Consider the following 20,398-nt stretch of genomic DNA (forward strand, 5'->3'; position numbering starts at 1 on the left):
CATCGTTCCTTCCCTGATACTGCCAAAGGTCCCCAAAGCGCTGCCAGGGATTATACCTGATCAAGAGAAATGAATAGCCCCCTGAGCAAAAGTGAGTGTGACCCAAACTGTCCCAATATATAGATAAACAAAATGTAACAAAAAATTTATTTGTATATCATTCAATGATGTCATATAGAGGGGTGGGGCCCAGATGTCCCAGAAGGAAGAATCTATGTTACTTCTTCCCAAGACAGCAAATGGACACAATAATCTGGCATAGTATACACGGACACTTGTTGGAAAACCTGGGCTAACAGAGCTTCCATAGCAAGAGTCAAAAGATAACATTCCGGCAGGTAACAGAAAGAAAAAGGCCTTCAAGAATGAAATATCACTCTAGGTCCTCACACTGCAATTCGGAAGAGATTTCAAAGGGTAAAACTTGACCCTGTGTAGCCACAGGGGGCGAGTGCTGAACACATTGCACTCAGAATAGAACAGGAGCCAAGAAACTATAGAGGCTTACAAAAGCAGGGAAAGAGGTACTGGCAGACACAATCTTGGTGGCCTCTGATGACCTTGCTGATATAGCAGCACTGAACAGCATTAACACTGAGATGGCATTCCATATTAACAAACAATGAGGCCCTATCTCTGAGAAGAGTTCCCAATTCCTAGAAAATAACTAAGCAAGTTAGAGGTAGAAACACAGATCCAGGCCTATGGAAATTCCCAACTTGACAATCAGCAAGCGAATTGCATCCCTACAGATATCAAGCACCCTATGGACCTCGAAAAGCACTGACTACTTGCAAGAGGGCCCCACTGCCTTATGTGCTCCCTTGGCAGCTCAGGTCCACCACACTACTCCCCACTAGTCCAACAGTGCATGCTCCTTGACCAGCTGGGACTGAGATCCTTTCAGAGCAGCCCCCAGGCACCCCCTAATAGCTGAATGACCACAACATCTTAGTGATAACCAGGCACATATGACTACTAATTATATGGCTGCTGACAAGGCTTGCCACACAGCTGGTGTTATTCACCCAAGATCTCAACTACTAGTTGCTACCTGCTCAAACATGGCACCATAGCTCCAGCTAGGCACATATGAGTGTAAATTCTTGGTCATTGTCCAAGAGGAACACAGGTCCCTGCCCCAGGTTGATGGAGAGAACCAGAATAATAAGAAGAAAGAAAAATACACAAACACACAAGTGATTAAGCCAAAAGCCTGAAAAGAAGTCCTAGTAAAACAGAGTTATGTAAAATACCTGACGATATCTGAGTGACAGACCAATGATGCTCACTGAAAGGTGAAAATCAATAGATTAAAAACTTCAAGTATGACAAAGAAAATACACAAGAATATATGAAAAAAATGTGGACAGAAATAATGTTACTAAAAATTATAGTAGAAGAATTATAATAGGGGATGCTCAACCACAGAATGAAGCCAAAAAATAAATGTGCTCAAAGACAGAATGGTGGAAACCATGCAACAAGGTGGGCAAAAGGCTGGAGATTAGTTCAAAGGGCTAGAACATGTGGCTTTGCATATATAAGTCCCGGGTCTTTTGGTTCCCTGAACATTGCCCAGAGTCACCTGAAGCACTGTGGTGGCAGTAGCCCAGAGCACTACCAGTTATTAACCAAAAACACAAAACAGATGAGAAAAAAATAAAATTACAAGATTGATGGGACACTATCAAGGACAATATCCTTATACATATCATAAGGATTCTAGAATGAGGGAGAGAGAGAGAGAAGGGAAGATAGAATTTTATATGAGAAATAATAGCCAAGTACTTTAGCCAATTGAGAAATGAAATATATATATATATATAAATCCAAATGCACAGAGTCCTAAACAATGTCAAACCTGAAAAACACATATCAGCACACATTATAATTAAACTTTTAAATTTTAAAAATCAAAGACAGAGAGCACTCAAAGCAGCAAGAGAAAAACCAAAGAGTTATATAGGAACCCATAAAATACCATCATCTGATTCCTCAACAAAAAGTTCAAGTTAAAAGGGAGTGGTATGATACATTAAAAATATTAAGAAGAAAAAAATTCCAACCAAGAATAATTCTACCCATGTAGACTGTCACTCAGATTTTAAAAAGTTACAAAAGAATATTAGAGACGAATATCTGATGAACACAAATACAGAGGTCCTCAACAAAATCTTTTGTTTTTGTTTGCTTTGGGACCACACCCAATGGTGCTCAGAGCTTACTTCCGCTTTGCACTCAGGAATCACCCCTGGCAGGCTCTGTGGACCATATGGAATGCTGGGAATTGAACCCAGGTCAACTGCATTCAAGGCAAGAACCCCACCTCTGTACTACCTCTCTAGTACAACAAAAATTTTAATAAAATAAATTTGACAAAATATTTAAAGAATCATATATCTAAGAGGCGATCTCTAGAATAAAGGATAGTTCATCATCTGCAAATAAATTAATATATAACATCAAAAAAATAAAAAATATCATAATTCCAATAAATACTCAAATTATTTTATTTGTAAAAAATTTTTTTTAATTTATTTAAAAAATTTTAAATTAATTTATTTTTTAATGAATCACTGTGGGGTACAGTTACAGGCTTACAAATTTTCGTGCTTACGCTTCAGTCATACAATGAATCAAGTGTCCATCCCTCCACCAGTGCCCATTTTCCACAACCAATATTCCTGTATCCCTCACATCTCCCTCATCCTCCCTACCCGATCCCCTCTCCCCCTATCCTTTGACAGGCATATTTCCTTTTACTCTTTCTCTTGTTGAGGGTTTTGTGCTCTGCAATGCAAGTATTGAGTGGCCATCATGTTCGGTTTCTAGTCTACTTTCGGCACACATACCCCATCCCAAGTGGGTCCTCTAAACACCCTTTACTTAGTGGTCCCTTCTCTATCTGAGCTGTCTTTTCCTCGGCATGTGAGGCCAGCTTCCAAGCCATGGATCAAACCTCCTTGTACTTATCTCTACTATCCTTGGATGTTAGTCTCCCATTCTGTTACTTTATATTCCACAAACGTAAACACTCAAATTAGTAAATAAATAAAATTAAAAATTAAAATATGGAAAAAATAAACCAACATCAGGCAAAGAACTAAAAAAATAAGCTAATCAGGCCTTTGTAGATACCTCAGTTTCTTAAAGAATTTGTACTGCAATCTTAAGACAGAAAATTCAAAGCCCAGTATCAAAAAAATGCTGTACATGATTCTGTGGCATACTGCTTATACTGAGTAGTTCTTCTATAACCCTAAAATCATAACTGATTCTTTGCTACACCAAAAACTGGTGTGTGTAAGCACTAAAACTGAAGGGATGCAATCTCCTGCAAAAACCACAATTTAAACCTGTGCAAGCACCAGGGCCTTTAGGAATTATGATGAACTACAACCAGAAATGTGTGTGTATAACTAAAGTGTGTGACTCCCAGCAGGAATATGTGAAAGCACTACAACTAAAGAAATGCTAAGCACACCTGAGTATGTTAGCACCATAGCCTGATGTATAACCTCCATCAACCACTACAACTGAATGTATATATAATACTGCCAGGTATCTGTGTGATCTCCAGTCACTGCAGCAGTAGCAACAACAGCAATGCGAAGGAAAGGGGGAATGTAGAGGAGAAACAAATCAAGAAAACATCACATTTATAATTTTATTAAATTATTTAGGAGTACACTTAAGCCTCTACTAAAATAAATAGAAGACAAGGAGAAAGACATTGTGAATTCATGACAGAAGAGTTAACACTGCTAAAATGACCTCTCTGGCAAGAATTATAGACACACAATAGAAATCTACCAAAACTACCAAGGCATTTTTCCAAATAAAGACAGCAAATATTACTAAAAATTTTATGGAATCAAAAAACAAACAGAAGAGTTGAGAAAATCCTGAGAAATAAGAAATGGAAGTACCATGCTCCCTGACTTCAGAGTATGAAATAAAGCTATGAGAATCAAAAGAGTGTTGTATAAATGGAATAAACTTAGTAGCACAGAAATAAATCTTGACCCATATGGACAATTAAAGACAAAGGAGTCAAGAGGATCAAATAAAGAAAGGAAAATATGGGGGAAGCTGAGGAGTCACATGCAAAATACATGGGTCATGATCTCATTGCCAGAACAAATGATAAAGTAGACTAAAGGCTTGGATGTTAAATGTGAAACCATAAAACATATTGAAGAAAAAGTCAAAAAACTTCCTGATGTTTTCTTTGGTGAAATCTTTGAGGACAGTTTATTGTCATCAGGCCCCCAAAATGGGAGATACTGCTTTCCAAAGGCTGACAAACTAACTGAATGCTGAAAAAACTGCTCCTCTACTTCTCTTTAATGTAAAGTGACTCAATAGAAAATGTTTCAAGGTCCTAGAATTTCTAAAAGAATCTCTTCCTATCAATATAACATTTTATATTTCCCCATTTCAAGGAGGTTTGAGAATAAAACAAAAAGTACCTATTATGGGAGTATATTAGAAATCTATAATAAGATAATTTGCTGGCATTTTTTAAAGATCCTATAAAAATTCACTTAATTAATTTTTGGGAGCACAAACACCTGGCGGTGCTCACGGGTTATTCCTGGCTCTTCAATGAGGATTACTCCTGGAAATTCTTGGAGAACCATATGGGATGCCAGGGATTGAACCTGGGTTGTCTCAAGCAAGGCAAATGCCTTACCTGCTGTACTATCTCTCTGGCCCCTGGTACTGTTTTAAAGATTTTCTTTATCTATGAAAAATATATGGAAAGAGATACAATATACTATATACTCTCCAGGTTAGGTATTATGATCATAACCTATAGTTACCTAATATGTGAAGATTAATTTTTTTCCTTTTCTCCAGGTTTATTAATATATACTTCATTAAAATTATATCATTTTCTTTCTTATAAAAAGAAGTACTTTTAATATTAATATTAGCAGAATTTGTTGATCATTATTCTAAAATAAAGAACCTACGGTAAAAGTTAATAAATAATTTTTAAAATAAGGAACTTTCAGGACCTGTATTCAGCTTTAATCATCTCTTACTCATGCCTCACACAATCACCTGTTTTTCTCTGGAATAACTCTTGTTATTCTATATCTTGTGAGTTTCAATAAGTAAAACATGAATTCCTTTATATAACACAATTTGTGCTCCAATCTTCCCTTCAAAACCCAGTTCTTTCAAAATACATCCTTCTTATCTTCTCTTCAGCTATGCAAAGACTCATACCACTACCCAATCATGGTAATCTCTCACTGTTTTTGTTCACCAGCTTCTTCTCTACTGGACCTGTCCTTCTCAACTTCTACCTGCTGGTTAAGATCAATGATGAAGACAAAGGCAAGATAACAGAAGTTACTATAAGACAAAATAAGGACTTTGGACAATTTTTTACTGTGATAGAAAACTATTTGACAGTTTAAATTGGAAAGTGAATCAATCTCACTCATTTTTACAGAATCATTTGCTGCTATAGAGATAATAAGCTATCAGTCAGGAGTAGAAGATGGGAATTAAGAGGGAAAAAGAGGAATCATCAATGGTTCCTTGTTTTACTTAGTCAGCTGGGTATGTGCCGGAAAGTCTTAGGATTGAGAAGTTATGATGTTAGGATACAGAAAGTAGAAGTGGAAAGAGGTGGTTTGCAGCATCAGTAACGTTTGGATATATAAAGTTTAAGAAGTCTCTTTATCTTTCTTTATTCTTATGAAACTTTACTTACATCGACATAATTTATCACGCTGATATGATTAGTTTTATACTCATTTGTTTCTTCAACCAAACTTAAGATAGGATTTTGAAGTAACCAGGAAGTTAAAATGAATAAAAAGGTAGTGGTCTAGACATTTAGGAAAGCAAATCAAAGGAAAATACATATTTTTCTAAATATCTTTACCACTCAGCCTGAATAGGGTTAACATAAAGACGGGAAGACAGCAGAGTAACAGCTGTTGAGGACAGAATCAGTGAGCTCCAAATGAGGTGCAAAAAATCTCCAGAAAACAGAATACGGAAAAGAGACTCAAAATAAACAAATGACAAGAGACATCTGGATGAATTCAAGAAGAACAACATAAAAATTATTGGGGTACCAGTGGGGCAGGAAGAAAACACTGATGAAGCAACTATGAAAACCATCATTGCTGAAAAATACTCAGAGCAGAAGAGCAAAGAGCAGAAGAGTGCATGCACCCAGATTCAGAAGGACTGAAAGGTACCAGCTAAACAAAATCCAAATAAAAATCCTCCAAGACACATTCTAATCAGAATGACAAAAACCATGGATAGAATACTGAAAGTAGCAAGACCAAAGAAGGAAATTACTTACAAAGGAGCAATCCTTTAAGATTTACAGCAGACTTATCAAATGAAACCCTCTGGGCACCAAAACAGTGGTGGGATATTGTGAAAAAACTCAATGAGATGAACACCTCACCAAGAATACTTTAACCCGCCAGACTCTATTTCGATTTGAAGGAACAATATACAACCTCACAGATAAACAACTCAGAAACTTCATAGACTCATTGTAAGCTTGTACCTCTCAGCTACTTTATATTCCACATATGAGTGCAATCTTTCTATGTCTGTCTCTTTCTTTCTGACTCATTTCACTCAGCATACTTTCCATGTTGATCCACTTATATGCAAATTTCATGACTTCATGTTTTCTGACAGCTACGTAGTATGCCATTGTTTAGATATACCAGAGTTACTAAAGTACTAAAATACAGAAACCCAAACCCGTGAGGCTGCTAGTGTGGCCTCTCGACCTCACATCTCTTCATTCTCAGCAATGGAAAACAAATTATCAAATGCTTTCTTTTCAGCAGGTCGACTTTAGTGGGGAGAAACTCCAAATCAATAATAGTGTGTTTTTTGTTGAAATATTGAATGTAATCAATGTAAAGTGAAAGTAAAGTGAAATTTACCAATTACACATGCGGAGTGGGGGGCTGGGGAGGTGGGGGAGAGGGGGGAGGTATACTGTGGTTCTTGGTGGTGAAATATGTGCACTGGTGAAGGGCTGGGTGTTCGAGCATTGTATAACTGAGACTTAAACCTGAAAGCTTTGTAACTTTCCACATGGTGATTCAATAAAAGAATAAATTAAAAAAAAAACACAACTTCATAGACTCAAAACCATTGTTACAAGAACTAAACAGGCTACTTTAAGATAAGGTAAGCACCACAAGAACACCAAATTCTAAACAAGAACATCACAAGAACACCAAACACTAAACTAAAACTGTACAAATGTGGATGTATCAATGTGTATATAATTATGACCATCTCCTTTTTCAATATCTCATTAGTAACAGCAACCAAGCACTTAGTACTGTCGTTGAAAATCAAAATTATTTTTTACTTGATTAAAGGCTATAAGTAAAATAAGAAAATAAACACTAATAACTAAGGATAAAGAACAGCCAGGAGGATGGGTCAATGATCAGAAGCTTGTCGGAAGTGGTGGGGGGGGGCTGGCGGGAGGGGCCTTGGTAAGTGCAGCTAGGCTAGAGAAGGGACCACTATGACAAAGACAGTGGAAATGATCACTCTGGACAAGAACTTATTTCTGAAAGTAGGAAAAGGAAACTGACGGCATTGATGATAGGAAATGTGCACTGGTAAATCAATAAAAACAATAATAAAAAGCATAGTCAAAGTTAGAAAGGGGCTCACCAGTCTGAGTGAAATCGAACTGATGTATAATCTGATGAGAGGTCAGCATGTTTGAGTGTTTTAACTTAGACTGTTGCGAGAAGGCTGATGTTGAAGTAAACGAGGGATTTCTGTTGACCTGTAATAGGAAAAGCAAATCAGAAACTACAGCGCAATTTCCTAGTTACTGACGCAAAAAATGGATGAGAAATATTTGCTTATAATGCAAAGTAGCACACATGTTCACTCAAAAGGAGTGGCAATGATTTTATATTGTTAGTTTCTGATATTTACAAAATACAGTACTTCATATCAAGAAAAAAGTAATAAAATTATAAATTATAAGTAAATCTACCTCACTAAAAAATTATCATGAAATTGAAACCAGGAATAAAATAGAGTAGTCTTAAAAATCATACTAAGTAACAGAAAAATAAAAGTGACTTCAATTAAGGGAGATGAAATATTTCACACCCATATTTCTCTATTCTTTGTGAAATAACAGGCACTTCCATTTCAGAGTACAGAGAAAACACCTGTAGTGTTCATGGTTGATGACAGATGACACAGCTGTAATCTTGACAAGTGAAGTCCTTTCTACTACATCAGAAAACTATGTTCTTGAGACACTGTTTAATAAGAGCAGAACAATAGCATAGCACCTAGGGTGTTTGCCTTGCACTTGGCCGACCTGGGTTAATCCTTCACCACATATGGTTGGTAACCTAAAGTCCTGCCAGGAATGATCCTTGAGTGCAAAGCCAAAACTATGCTCTGTGCATTGCTGGCACGGCCAAAACCAAACTAAATGAATAAATAAATAAATAAACAAATAAATAAAAGAGCATTAAAATAATCATGAGTAAAATTTCTGTAAGTTAATACTAAATCCTGTAATATAAACATAATTATCTAAGTATAATGTTTCCCCTAGAAATAAAATGTATAACAAGTGCAACATTTATACTACCACTAATTATAGGAAAATTAACAGCTCACAAAATAATTTTGAATATTTATAATTAAATTCATTAAGTTATCATTAAATTCAGCAATGATCTTGTTTATTATTAATGGCATGTTTAACATTTCATAACTTTCATAAGTATAATAAAATGCAATCTTATTATTAATAATTTTTGAAAGTTTGAATTTCTAATTTACACAAAATTTGTAAATTAACAATATTAAAATGGTTGTTTGTAGCAGACAAATATTAGTAACAAAAATAGTTCATTTCTCTTTTTTTTACAGAATAATGAAAATCATACACTGCACTTCACTGTATTAGCATTTAAAAATTCCCTTCTGATGATCTTTATAAGATAGTTGTGGGTTGTGGTTTACATGCTCTTTGTCTGACTCATAATTTATAAAATGTTTGTAAATGCTTTTCCCATTGATAGTAAGTAGTATCTTTTATTAAATTTTGCTTCCAAGACAATATGGTTCTATAGTGGCTAAACTTTTATGTCACCTTTAAAAAACAAAAATGTATTATGAACTAGTTATATAAGTCAGGTACCATATCAGTACTAAAAAGTAAAACTCAAGTTTTAAAAAATTACATTAGTAATCCTTTTTTTAAAAAAATACCAAAATTGTCTAAATACAATCACTGTATCACTGTACCACTAAATATAATAGAATACCTAATATAACAAACCAGTTAACAATTTTGAGCTCAATTTTTCATCTTTAAATGAGATAATAAAAACAGTACACATGCATGTTTGGAAATGTGCTGAAGGGGCTTTAAGATAAAATATTATAAAGTGTTATTAATGTGCTGAGCATAGAGCATTACATATTAAATAAGAAACTGATTAAATAATGAATTCAGGCAAAGGGAAACCATAAATTACAATACAAATATTATTTGTTATTATTAACATCACTAGGAGAGTAACTGGGAATATATACAATATAGAATGATGATGCAGTAAGTTTTCAGAGTGCTATGCTTTTAAATAGAAGTACCATATAAGATAATATATTTCCTACTTAAACTATTTAATGCACTTCTCTTTTTAGAATCATTCTTCAGTTTGCTTCTGCGTTCTTGAAAAAAATTGTTCCACATGTCAAACAATGCATTGTGAAATCTGGTGCAAAAGAACAGGTGTATGCCAAGGACATGGACACATGGGCACACTTACACATGTACACACACGCAGCTTTTCAGTTTTCCTATTCATAAATAGGCTTCTGCTAAAACAGAAATAAAGAACACCAGAAGAGTCATGTAGGAAACATAAATGCCTCTGACAAAACAGAAACATTTCTGACCCACTTCACTCATCTAGTTTTTATAATAACATGAGGGGGAATTGTAACATGATGGGGAATAAAAAATGGGCAAACCCTTGGCCCCTGATAACAGAGACCATCAAAGGAGAAAAATGGAGGAGAGGAGAATAAGAATGAAGAGGTAGTTTGGTATAATACAGAACAAGGATCAGAAAGAGACTCTTCAGTGGTGCAGGGGTGAGGTATCTCTATCTAAATCACTAAAGCCAACACGACAATAAACATGGAACCAAACTACAATAATCATACTTTAAAATGTTTTGATAAGAAGGCACGCTGGGGCAGGAGGGAAAAGGAACGTGGGAATACTGGTAGAGGAACACTGACACTGGTGGTAGGGTTGATGTAACACTATATGCCTAAAATTCTACTGTTGATATCTTTGCAAATCATGATGCCTAAATTTTTTTTCTAAAAAAACTAAACCAAATGAAGCCAAACCAGAAGAGAAAAATACTGACTTTAAAATTTCAGTAAGAAAAAAAACAATAGTCTACAAGTACATGTTCTACCTAAGCACTTTTTATAACTCTGTTGTCTTCATACATTTGCTTAGGCTATCAAATATCCATAAATTAATCAACAGCAACACAGCAGATAACTCAAATTTCTAAGATTTGGGATAACTGTCAATGATTACAATGATAGGAAATTAGAATTCAAAAGAACTCAAAGTATTTTCAAAATGAGCTTACCCATATTTTCTACTTCATTTAGAGGAAGAAAAGTAATAAAAGTATTAAATAGAGTGAAGCAATATCTATTCTTGAAACATATGCTGTGGAAAAGAGTTGCTTAATAATTTTACAACAACAGAAAGGTTGGCTAAGATAGTCTGTCCTCCACAAATCTACCCTCTTTTCACAATACACTTTTCTGCTTGCTTCATGCAAAAACCACAGTCTGCTGTCAGTTTTTAACACCTCAATACAGGGAAATATGAACAGCATAAAAATGTAATAAAATTCTTAATAGATAAACAGAAATGAAATCACCTAGAACGTATGGCAGGTTATCACAAAACTGTTTTGTCCACTCTTTCAGGGTCTGAGAAGCTTTGTGTAAACTATAAAAATATTGATTCTGTAGGGAAAGAGTTAATTTTCATGTTAAGTCATTGTCCTCAACCTATAAACAAATGCACAAAACTAAAAAGGCTGCTAACAATGTTTCTATTTTAGTGATTAAATGTAAAAGACATAAATTCACTCCCAGATATACTTACACAGTAAATAATTTCAAAAAAAACCAAAGTTTAGATTCTGTGATATATTTATCTGAAGTAAATTTGTTTTTAAAGTTTCAAACTCTAAGAATATTTCAAAATTGAATTATTCATTCTGAAGTTTTAAAATGTAATACTGACTAACAATCATACACATACACACACATACCAATGACTGTTTCAAAGATTATTGATATTACTCCCTATGTTAAACATAAAATTAAGGTTTAGTGCTGATTCAAACTACTTAGCAAGTAACACGCTTAAGCAAAAGTTAATTTACCTCAATGAATCTCACCTATTTCCAAAGCTTTACCTCCTTTCTCTGTTTATTCCCTTACTTTACAAAGAAAATGTGGTCTTAAATCCTGTGAAGTACTTCCAAACTTATGAAAGAATATCACTTCCAACAACCTTTATCAATTTAACTAATTGGTCAATGGAAGATGTGCCCTTCCTTTCAAGATCAATGCATCACTCGAGGTTACTATAAAAGTTTTTTCAAATTCTCTGGATGTTTCTCTAAAAGCAATAAATCTAGTTTTACTTTAGTGCAAAAACAAATAGGAAGCACCCTAAAAGTCTTACTATATGCTTTCATAATTTCCTTAACTTTCACTGAAAGCAAAACTAGAAAAATAGCTCACAACGCTATTCATAAACCCCAATCACTCACTTTCAATCAGCTTCAACAAAGCTATGCATGATCAGAACACTAAAACTGAAGTTAAATTCACCTGGTATTTTATATGATGAAATTTAGCAGATCCATTTAGGCCACTGAGATATCCATTATATTTGGCAGATACACCGGGTCCTGTTCTTCATTCATAACACCTGGTTAACTTGGACAATATACTTTCTTTTTTTTTTAATTTTTAAAATTTTATTGAATCACCGTGAAATAGTTACAAGCTTCCATGTTTGGGTTACAATCACACAATGATCAAACACCCATCCCTCCACCAGTGCACATTCCCCACCACCAATATATGGGGTATACCCCCCTTTCCCACCCTCCCCCTGCCTCCATGGCAGACAATATTCCCCACATTCTCTACTTTTGGGCATTATGGCTTGCAACACAGACACTGAGAGGTCATCATGCTTGGTCCATTATCTACTTTCGGCATGCAGCTCCCATCCCAACTGGTTCATCCAGCCATCATTTTCTTAGTGATCCGTTCTCTATTCCATCTGCCTTCTCCCCTCAGCTCATGAAGTAGTCTTATTTTTTTTCTTTTTGGGTCACACCTGGCGATGCACAGGGGTCACTGCTGGCTCTACACTCAGGAATTACCCCTGGCGGTGCTCAGGGAACCATATGGGATGCTGGGAATCGAACCTGGGTTGGCCGCATGCAAGGCAAACGCCCTACCCGCTGTGCTATTGCTCCAGCCCCCTCATGAAGCAGTCTTCCAGCTATGGGGCAATCCCCCTGGCCCTGGTATCTACTGTCCTTGGGTGTCAGACTTATATGATGTTATCCTACACTCCACAAATGAGTGCAGTCCCTCTATGTCTGTTGGACAATATACTTTCATTATTTTATTTACCTTCTACACTGATATTTCTTAAACTAAAATAAATTTAGCTCAATAAATTCAGAACTAAAACCAGTCTTCCAATATTAGCCTGCTAAAATAACTGCTCCATGCTTCCTCTGGGATTGCTATCTGCACCTACCTAGCAGCCCAGCCAGAAAGATGGAAAATGAATTGCTATCACTGCACAGTGGTGTCAGTAAGTTAACGTAGATACTATGGCATATGATCCCACACTTTCTTCATGGTCAGGCTCTGGTTTAGGCTATCATTGTCACTTACAAACTACTGAATTTCTCTCCTGATCTGTGGGATTATTTGTCTGCTTCTCTGCTAATACTCCTATACAGTTAACAGAGTTCTAAAATACTAATTTTATTAATACTTTTGCTTTAAAACTATCAGCAATTTTCCCACTAAAGTCTAAACTTCTTGGCTTGAGAAAATAAAATTTTTCTCTGTTTTAACAGTGACCAGGCTCCCCAATCTTAGCATTTACTCATATGTCCCGGCTACAACAGACTATTCTACACCACAGACATACCAGTTGCTTCGTGTTTCAGTGGCTAAGCCTGTGTTGTTCCCATTTCCTGGAATGGGCTTCTCTGTGAACTCAACCTTGTTGGTAGATGCCAACTCCTTTATTACATCAAGTGAGAATATCTCTTAAGCCTCCCCTAAAATAACTTTCCATCCTTTCCTTTGTCTCTTACCTTCTCTTGTCACCATGTTGGTAATAACTTGTATGTGTTTTTTGTTAATTACCATCCTCTAGACTGGTCTTTTTGAGAATAATATCTAGATTTTGCTTATTTTTCTTAACTGATGAAAAATATAAAAGCTTCACAGAAGTTAGATGAAATTAATAAACATGAGTAGTGCATATTTTAAAACCTTACACAGCAAATTGATCAGAGCTGAGGGAGCGACAACCTTCAATTTACAGACTGTCAGAAACACCATATGCAAACAGAACCTGAAGTTGGGGGGGGGGTGAACAGAAGTTCTGTTGACTCTGATGTTATCTCTAAGCAGATAATATTAGAACTGAATAAGATTGAGGGACATCCATGTGGTGACAGAAAATAGGTTGGACATACTGTAATTCCAAGTATTACTGTAAGTTCAAGTATTATAGTATATCCAAATACTATGAAAACCATAAAATGTAATTTGTCCTTATCTGGTTATGGACAGCCACAAAGAAATAATTATGAGCATGAAAACAATTACTCAAAAGAAGAAAATCTCTCTGAATAGGCAAAAATCACTACTTTATTCTGACATTTTTATAGGGATCACACACAGTGGTGCACAAAGGACTCTGGGGTTGCAGCTGGCATTGTTACCATAGCGATGTATTGCCAAGATCCAAAGGAAAGCCTCATACATGTGAAGCAAATGCTCTGACACATGAGCTATCTCTGCAGTGCTGAATTCAGGATTTAAGTAAAAAATTTTCTCTTCATGATGAAAATATCCATATCATTTACTACTACAAAAGATATGTTAAAAATGATATCCTCTTGATTTTCATTTTTTTTTTTTTTGCTTTTTGGGTCACACCCGGCGATGCACAGGGGTCACTCCTGGCTCTGCACTCAGGAATTACCCCTGGTGGTGCTCAGGCGACCATATGGGATGTTGGGAATCGAACCCGGGTTGGCCGCGTGCAAGGCAAGTGCCCTACCCGCTGTGCTATCACTCCAGCCCCTTGATTTTCATTTTTAAAAATCTTTTTATACATCAGAAAACTATGTGTTCCTAATAGATTGATAATATAACTTCAATATAGATTATCACCTTTATGGCAAATCTTTACAGCTTTGAATGGCTTATCATAATTCAATAAAGTTTAGCTTGGACGAATTTCTATTCATTAAAGTAGGCGGGGTTAATTATTAATAAAAAAGATAAAGTCTCCTGGTTTACAGAAGATATTGAAAATTCAGACACACCAAGATTAGAGACAAAACTACATAAATTTTCAAAAGAAGAAATAGAGAAGGAGGAAGAAGGAAAGAAAAAGAATATTGCACTTCCTTGAAGGAATCAATTAAATTCCAGAACAACCAAAATAATTATAATTTAAGGCAGAAAGACCCAATTAAATTATACCCAAATATAAATGTTTGGAAGCATATAAATTAATTCCATTTAGGAATCTCCCAGAGCTTAAACAAACACCATGGATGTGAGGGAGATGGTTTAGAGATGGTTACCTTTGCAAACTTAGGTGATGAGTTCCACCCTTGACCACTCACATGCACTGGACATGTACCCAGTGGCTCTACTGTACACTACACCACCCCATCTCACCATGTTACAATAAAGTATGCAATACTCAGAAAATTACCAGGTATATGTAAACAAGCACTGCAGCTGATGCACAAAACCTCCAGCAACTGAAGATTTCGCAAAAACTGTGGCCAGGAATGTGATCTCCACTAAGCATAAGTGTGAGCGCCAATGTGACCAGTGCTGAGCAAAAATGTGTGTGAATACCACAACAAAATGAGTGCAATACCTGGAAAACATGTGCAAGCACAACATTAAAGTATGATTCCTGGTTGGGTCAGAGAAATAGTATAGTGGATAGGGCATTCAATTTGCATGCAGCTGACCAGGTTCAATCTCTGGCATCTTATATGGTCCCCTGAACACTACCAGGAGTGATTCATAAGTGCAGCGCCAGTGTTCATCAGTGCTGAACACTGCTGGGTCTGGCCAAAAAATAAAGTGCACCCTGGCAAACACCCTGAACAGGTGTGTGGCAGCATAGTCATGTAAGTATGACCCTTGATCAGGTCAACAATAGTGCCAAAGTAGATAAAAGATAAAATTTTATAAGAAGCTACACAATTTCTGATATACTCTGTATACAGAGGAGAAAAGAAATTTGTCAAACATAAATTCATGTATATATGTGTATATATGTGAGTGTGTATGTGTGTGTATTCTGGACTACTGTAATTATACATGACTTCTATTACCAATTATTGTTTTGGAAGCAGTCAGTTGAGTCTTTTCATATTTCATCATTAATCTCTATTTGACCAAATACCTAGTTTCCACCTGTCTATAAGAAATAATGAAAATTCCCTTCTCATAAGATTTTTCTGTGAGTATTCAGTGAATGGAGAGGTTAAAAAAAGTCTTAAGTGTTATTTGAAATGGGGATTTCTTTTCAATTGTTTCTATTCTAGAAAAAAAGAAATACAACAAATTATTGTGTATTGCCTTTGCTGTTTAGCTATTTTGCTAATCTGATGACTGCTTTATTGTTTCTAAAAGGTGTGTGTTTATGTGTGTGTATGACACAGAGAGAGACAGAGAGAAAGAGAGAGAGAGAGAAAGAGAGAGAGAGACTGTAGTTCTTAAGGTTTTCTATATGGTATTATTATTTACAAAGAGGAATAGTTTAACTTCTTTTTTCAATATGGATTCCTTTGATTTCCTTGTATTGCCTGCTTGCTGTGATGAAGATTTTAAAAACTATAATGGAATAGCAGAAAAAGTAGATATCCTTGCCTTGTGCCTGTTTTTAAGGTTTTCAGTTTTTCACCAAAGTATAACATTGTTACAGAGATGTTGTATAAGGACATTACTATCTTATCATATGTTCCTTCTACTATTTTTTGAGGGTCTTTATAATGAATTGAAGTTAAATCTTTCCAAAAGTTTTCTCTGTATCAAGTCACATAACCACATTGTTTTTACCCTTCTGTATATGGGCTGGAGCCATAGCACAGCGGGCAGGGCGTTTGCCTTGCACGTGGCCAACCGGGTTCGATTCCTCTCAGAGAGCCCGACAAGCTACTGAGAATATCCTGCCTGCATGGCAGAGCCTGGCAAGCTACCCAAGGCATATTTGATATGCCAAAAACAGTAACAACAAGTCTCACAATGGAAACGTTACTGGAGTCTGCTCAAGCAAATCGATGAACAATGGAACGACAGTGCTACAGTTATATGATACGTTACAAGAACTGATTTGCATATGATGAAACTTTCTTGCTCCCCCAGAATGAATCTCACTTGATCATGTGTATGATTCTTTTAGTATATTATTGGATTCAGTTTCTTGTGATGTTCCTTGCAACCTCAGAATGAATCCCACTTCATCTTGTGTTTGATCTTTTTGATACATTATCAGATTCAGTTTGTTAAGATTTTGTTGGTGTTCCATTGATGTTCACCAGGGATATCTGTATACGATTTTTCCCTTAGTCAAATTTCTGTTTGCTTTTGGTATTAAGATAGTATCTATTTGCTTTAAAAGAAACTTCATGGAAGGATGACTATTTATTTGACATTTTGGAAGAACTTGAAGAGTATATATAATACATCTTTGAAGGTTTGAGAGAAATCAATAGTGAACCCATATAAACCTCAGGGAGATTTTGTGAGGGGGGAGTTGGGCCACATCCAGCAATACCTAGAGGACCATGTGGTGCTAAGGATTGAATTTTTGTCATCTCTATGCTTACTAAGTATCTTAACCTCTATATTATCTCTTTGGATCTCTTGTGGAAGGATTTTAATTACTGTTTCAAGTTTCTAACATTTAACAAAAGATAAAAAAGACAGACATTTAAAACTCTAAGCACTATAAAAAGTGGGATATCAGAAAATCTAAAATTATTTCATGTATATAGATCTGAAGAATTGGTACTGTCAAAATGACCATCCTAATCAAAGAATAAACAAATTTAATATAATACCCATAAAAATTCTGATAACATTCTTCAATGACTAGGAACAAATGCTACCTACATTTGCACTGAATCAGAAAACTACTTAAATAACCAAAGAAATTAAGAAAATTTTCTGAAGAAACTGTAAAAAAATTCCCAATTAAGGAAAGAAGGTATTGTATTTTATGAATTTATACTATAAAGCTATAGCAATCGCACTGTATGGTACTAGAATTAAGACAGACTTTTAGACTAATGAAATAGAATTGCAATTCCAGAGATAGACTATCAATTTCTAGTCAATTAATCTGTCACAAAGAAGCAGAGCACATAAAGCAAACAAATAAAAACCTCTTCAACAAATAGTGTTGGGAAAACTGGATAATCAAGTGTGGAAAAAAAAAGAAAAAACAAATGAAATAGTAGTTTATCTCATACGATACACAAAACTAGAATCTATAAAATACATCAAGGTAAACCTAAGAGTAATGTTTCAGGACATAGGCCTCAGATTTGACTCCTATGGCAAAAAGAAACCAAAAAATAAATTAAACAAATTGGTCTAAATCCAGCTTAAAAGTCTTTAAATGGCAGAAGAAACTCAGGTTAAAATAAAAGCATAGTCTAATGAATAGGAGAAAATATTTGTACACCACAAAGATAAAGGGTTGAGACAAAGCTCAAAATGATGACACCCTCCAATCAAAAATTTGGGAAGAACAGATAAACAGACACTTGTCAAAGAAGATATCAAATGGCAAATTGGCAAATGAAGAAAGTTTTCATTATCACTATCATCAGCAAATATAAAAATGAAAATATCAAATGTCATCTCATACCAGTGAGAATAGCATAGAAAAGAAAAACTGAAAATAACTGTGGATGGGGATGTGGCAGTAAAAGAACACTGTCACTCTCACTGTCATTCCATTGCTCATCGATTTGCTCGAGGAGGAATGGAACTCAGGTCTGCGTGTGCAAATGCCCTACCACTGTGCTATTGCTCCAGCCCGAAAAGAACTCTAATTCACCTAATTCAAAAGGAAACCTAATTCAACCCTACTTTATGTTGGTGAAATTTTATGGTTCAGCATCTACAGAAAATAATACTGAGATTCATTTTTTAAAAACTAAGACTACAGCTTCCATATACCTAGAAATTTCACTTCTTGGCATTTGTTCAAAAAGAACATAGCACAAACGCAAAAGAGAGATATATGATTTTGTTCCTGCAGTTCTAAGTACAACAGGAAGGATATAAAAACAAGCCGAATGACCAACAACAGATGAATGGATAAAGAATTGTGGTATGTATGCTCTAGGGAATACTATAATACTCCAAAAAAACGGATGAAACCATTTAATTTGCTGTACCTTGGATGAAACTGGAAGATGGTATTTTAAGTAAAGTACAAAGAGAAGAAGACAAATACTAGATGATCTCATTCATCTGACATATGCTGAGAAATAACTTACGAGGATACTTAAGTAGTACCTTATCTGATAGTATCAAAATTCTTGACCTTAGAATACAAAACGAAGATCACCAAGCACTGGGGGGTGCTTGATAGAATGGTGGGAGCAGGAGGAGAAGAGGGAGAAGTGACTCAAGAGTAGTGAAGGGTCTTAAACACTTTGGTGGTAGTGAAGGTACAATAACTTTGTATGTCAAAACCATAAACAGTGAGTACAATAACCATGTTACCTAAATTACAATAAAAATAATTTGGGAGGGGGGCAGGACAATAGTACAGTAGGTAGGACATTTGTCTTGTATACAACCAACCCAGTTTTGATTCCTAGAAAGCCATACAGTACCCTGAGCCTGAACAGAAAAACAACAACCAAGTAACTTATAAAAAAAAAAAGACAAGAAAAGAATTGGAGCTGCAGCAGGTAAGGTGCTTGTCTTGCTCACAGCTATATTGGGTTCAACTCCCAGTACCTCATAGGATTCCCCCAGCCCTGCCAGAAATGACCACTGAGAACAAAATCAGGAATAAGTCCTGATCACAGCTGGCTGTGGTCCTCAAGTCAAAAATAAATAAAAAGAATTGCTTACACAATCTCTATTTTATTGGCTCCTATTCTATGCTTTTGCCTTTGTCACTTACTGAAACAATTTTCATCAAGGCAAGCAAAATACATCATCTTGCCAAAGATAAGAGTCAATTTTCTCTCCATTCAGTATCTGGGACAGTTTATTACTCCTTGTTCTTGAAATAACTCTTTATTATTAGTGGACCAGTGTTATTTAGCTACAATCTCTCATCTAGTGATATTATCTAATTTGAGAGCTAAGGGAAATGACTATACCTCTCACATATCCTCTGATCCCCAAAATCATATGCCCAATTGCCTATTTCACAGCTAAATTCACATACAAAATTTCACTCCTAAAAGGTGTTCATTCTACTCCAACAATCCTTACTATATTAAAAGCTCTGGAGCGATAGCACAGCAGGTAGGGCATTTGCCTTGCAAAGGGAGAGCCCAGCAAGCTACTGAGAGTATCCAGCCCACACGGCAGAGCCTGGCAAGCTACCTGTGGTGTATTTGACATGCCAAAAATAGTAACAAGTCTCACGATGGAGACGTTACTGGTGACCACTGGAGCAAATCGATGAACATCAGGACAACAGTGCTACAGTGCTATATTAAAAGCTCTACTAACATCTGTACAATTGCTGGAAACAACAACCATGAATTATTCCTAATTCTACTTTGCTTCCCTTGCACATGCAATCCATCCCTAAATCCATTGAATCAGCTTCCAAAACATATCCCCAATCTGTCCATTTTCCAATCTTCATTACCACCATTACTAAATTAATAAAGTAAAGGGATCATTAAACCATGGATCTAACTATACAGTGATGAGACCATCACCTGCATAGACTAAACAAAATACAATCTGTAAATATCTCAAAATTACCAAACTAACATCT

The 20,398-nt window shown here is 35.6% G+C and overlaps 1 protein-coding gene across 10 annotated transcripts in view; it reads right to left on the reverse strand.

Annotated features, from left to right (window-relative positions):
- Positions 1-20,398, reverse strand: part of AHI1 (Abelson helper integration site 1) — a 216,703-nt gene that overhangs the window by 113,906 nt on the left and 82,399 nt on the right. For all 10 annotated transcript variants that reach the window (XM_055135618.1, XM_055135619.1, XM_055135620.1 and 7 more), the window contains one exon: positions 7,696-7,813. In XM_055135618.1, the coding sequence (XP_054991593.1) occupies positions 7,696-7,813 (118 nt within the window). The remainder of the gene's footprint in view (positions 1-7,695; positions 7,814-20,398) is intronic.

Source organism: Sorex araneus, chromosome 4 (genome assembly GCF_027595985.1).
Source record: "Sorex araneus isolate mSorAra2 chromosome 4, mSorAra2.pri, whole genome shotgun sequence".
Lineage (NCBI taxonomy): Eukaryota > Metazoa > Chordata > Mammalia > Eulipotyphla > Soricidae > Sorex > Sorex araneus.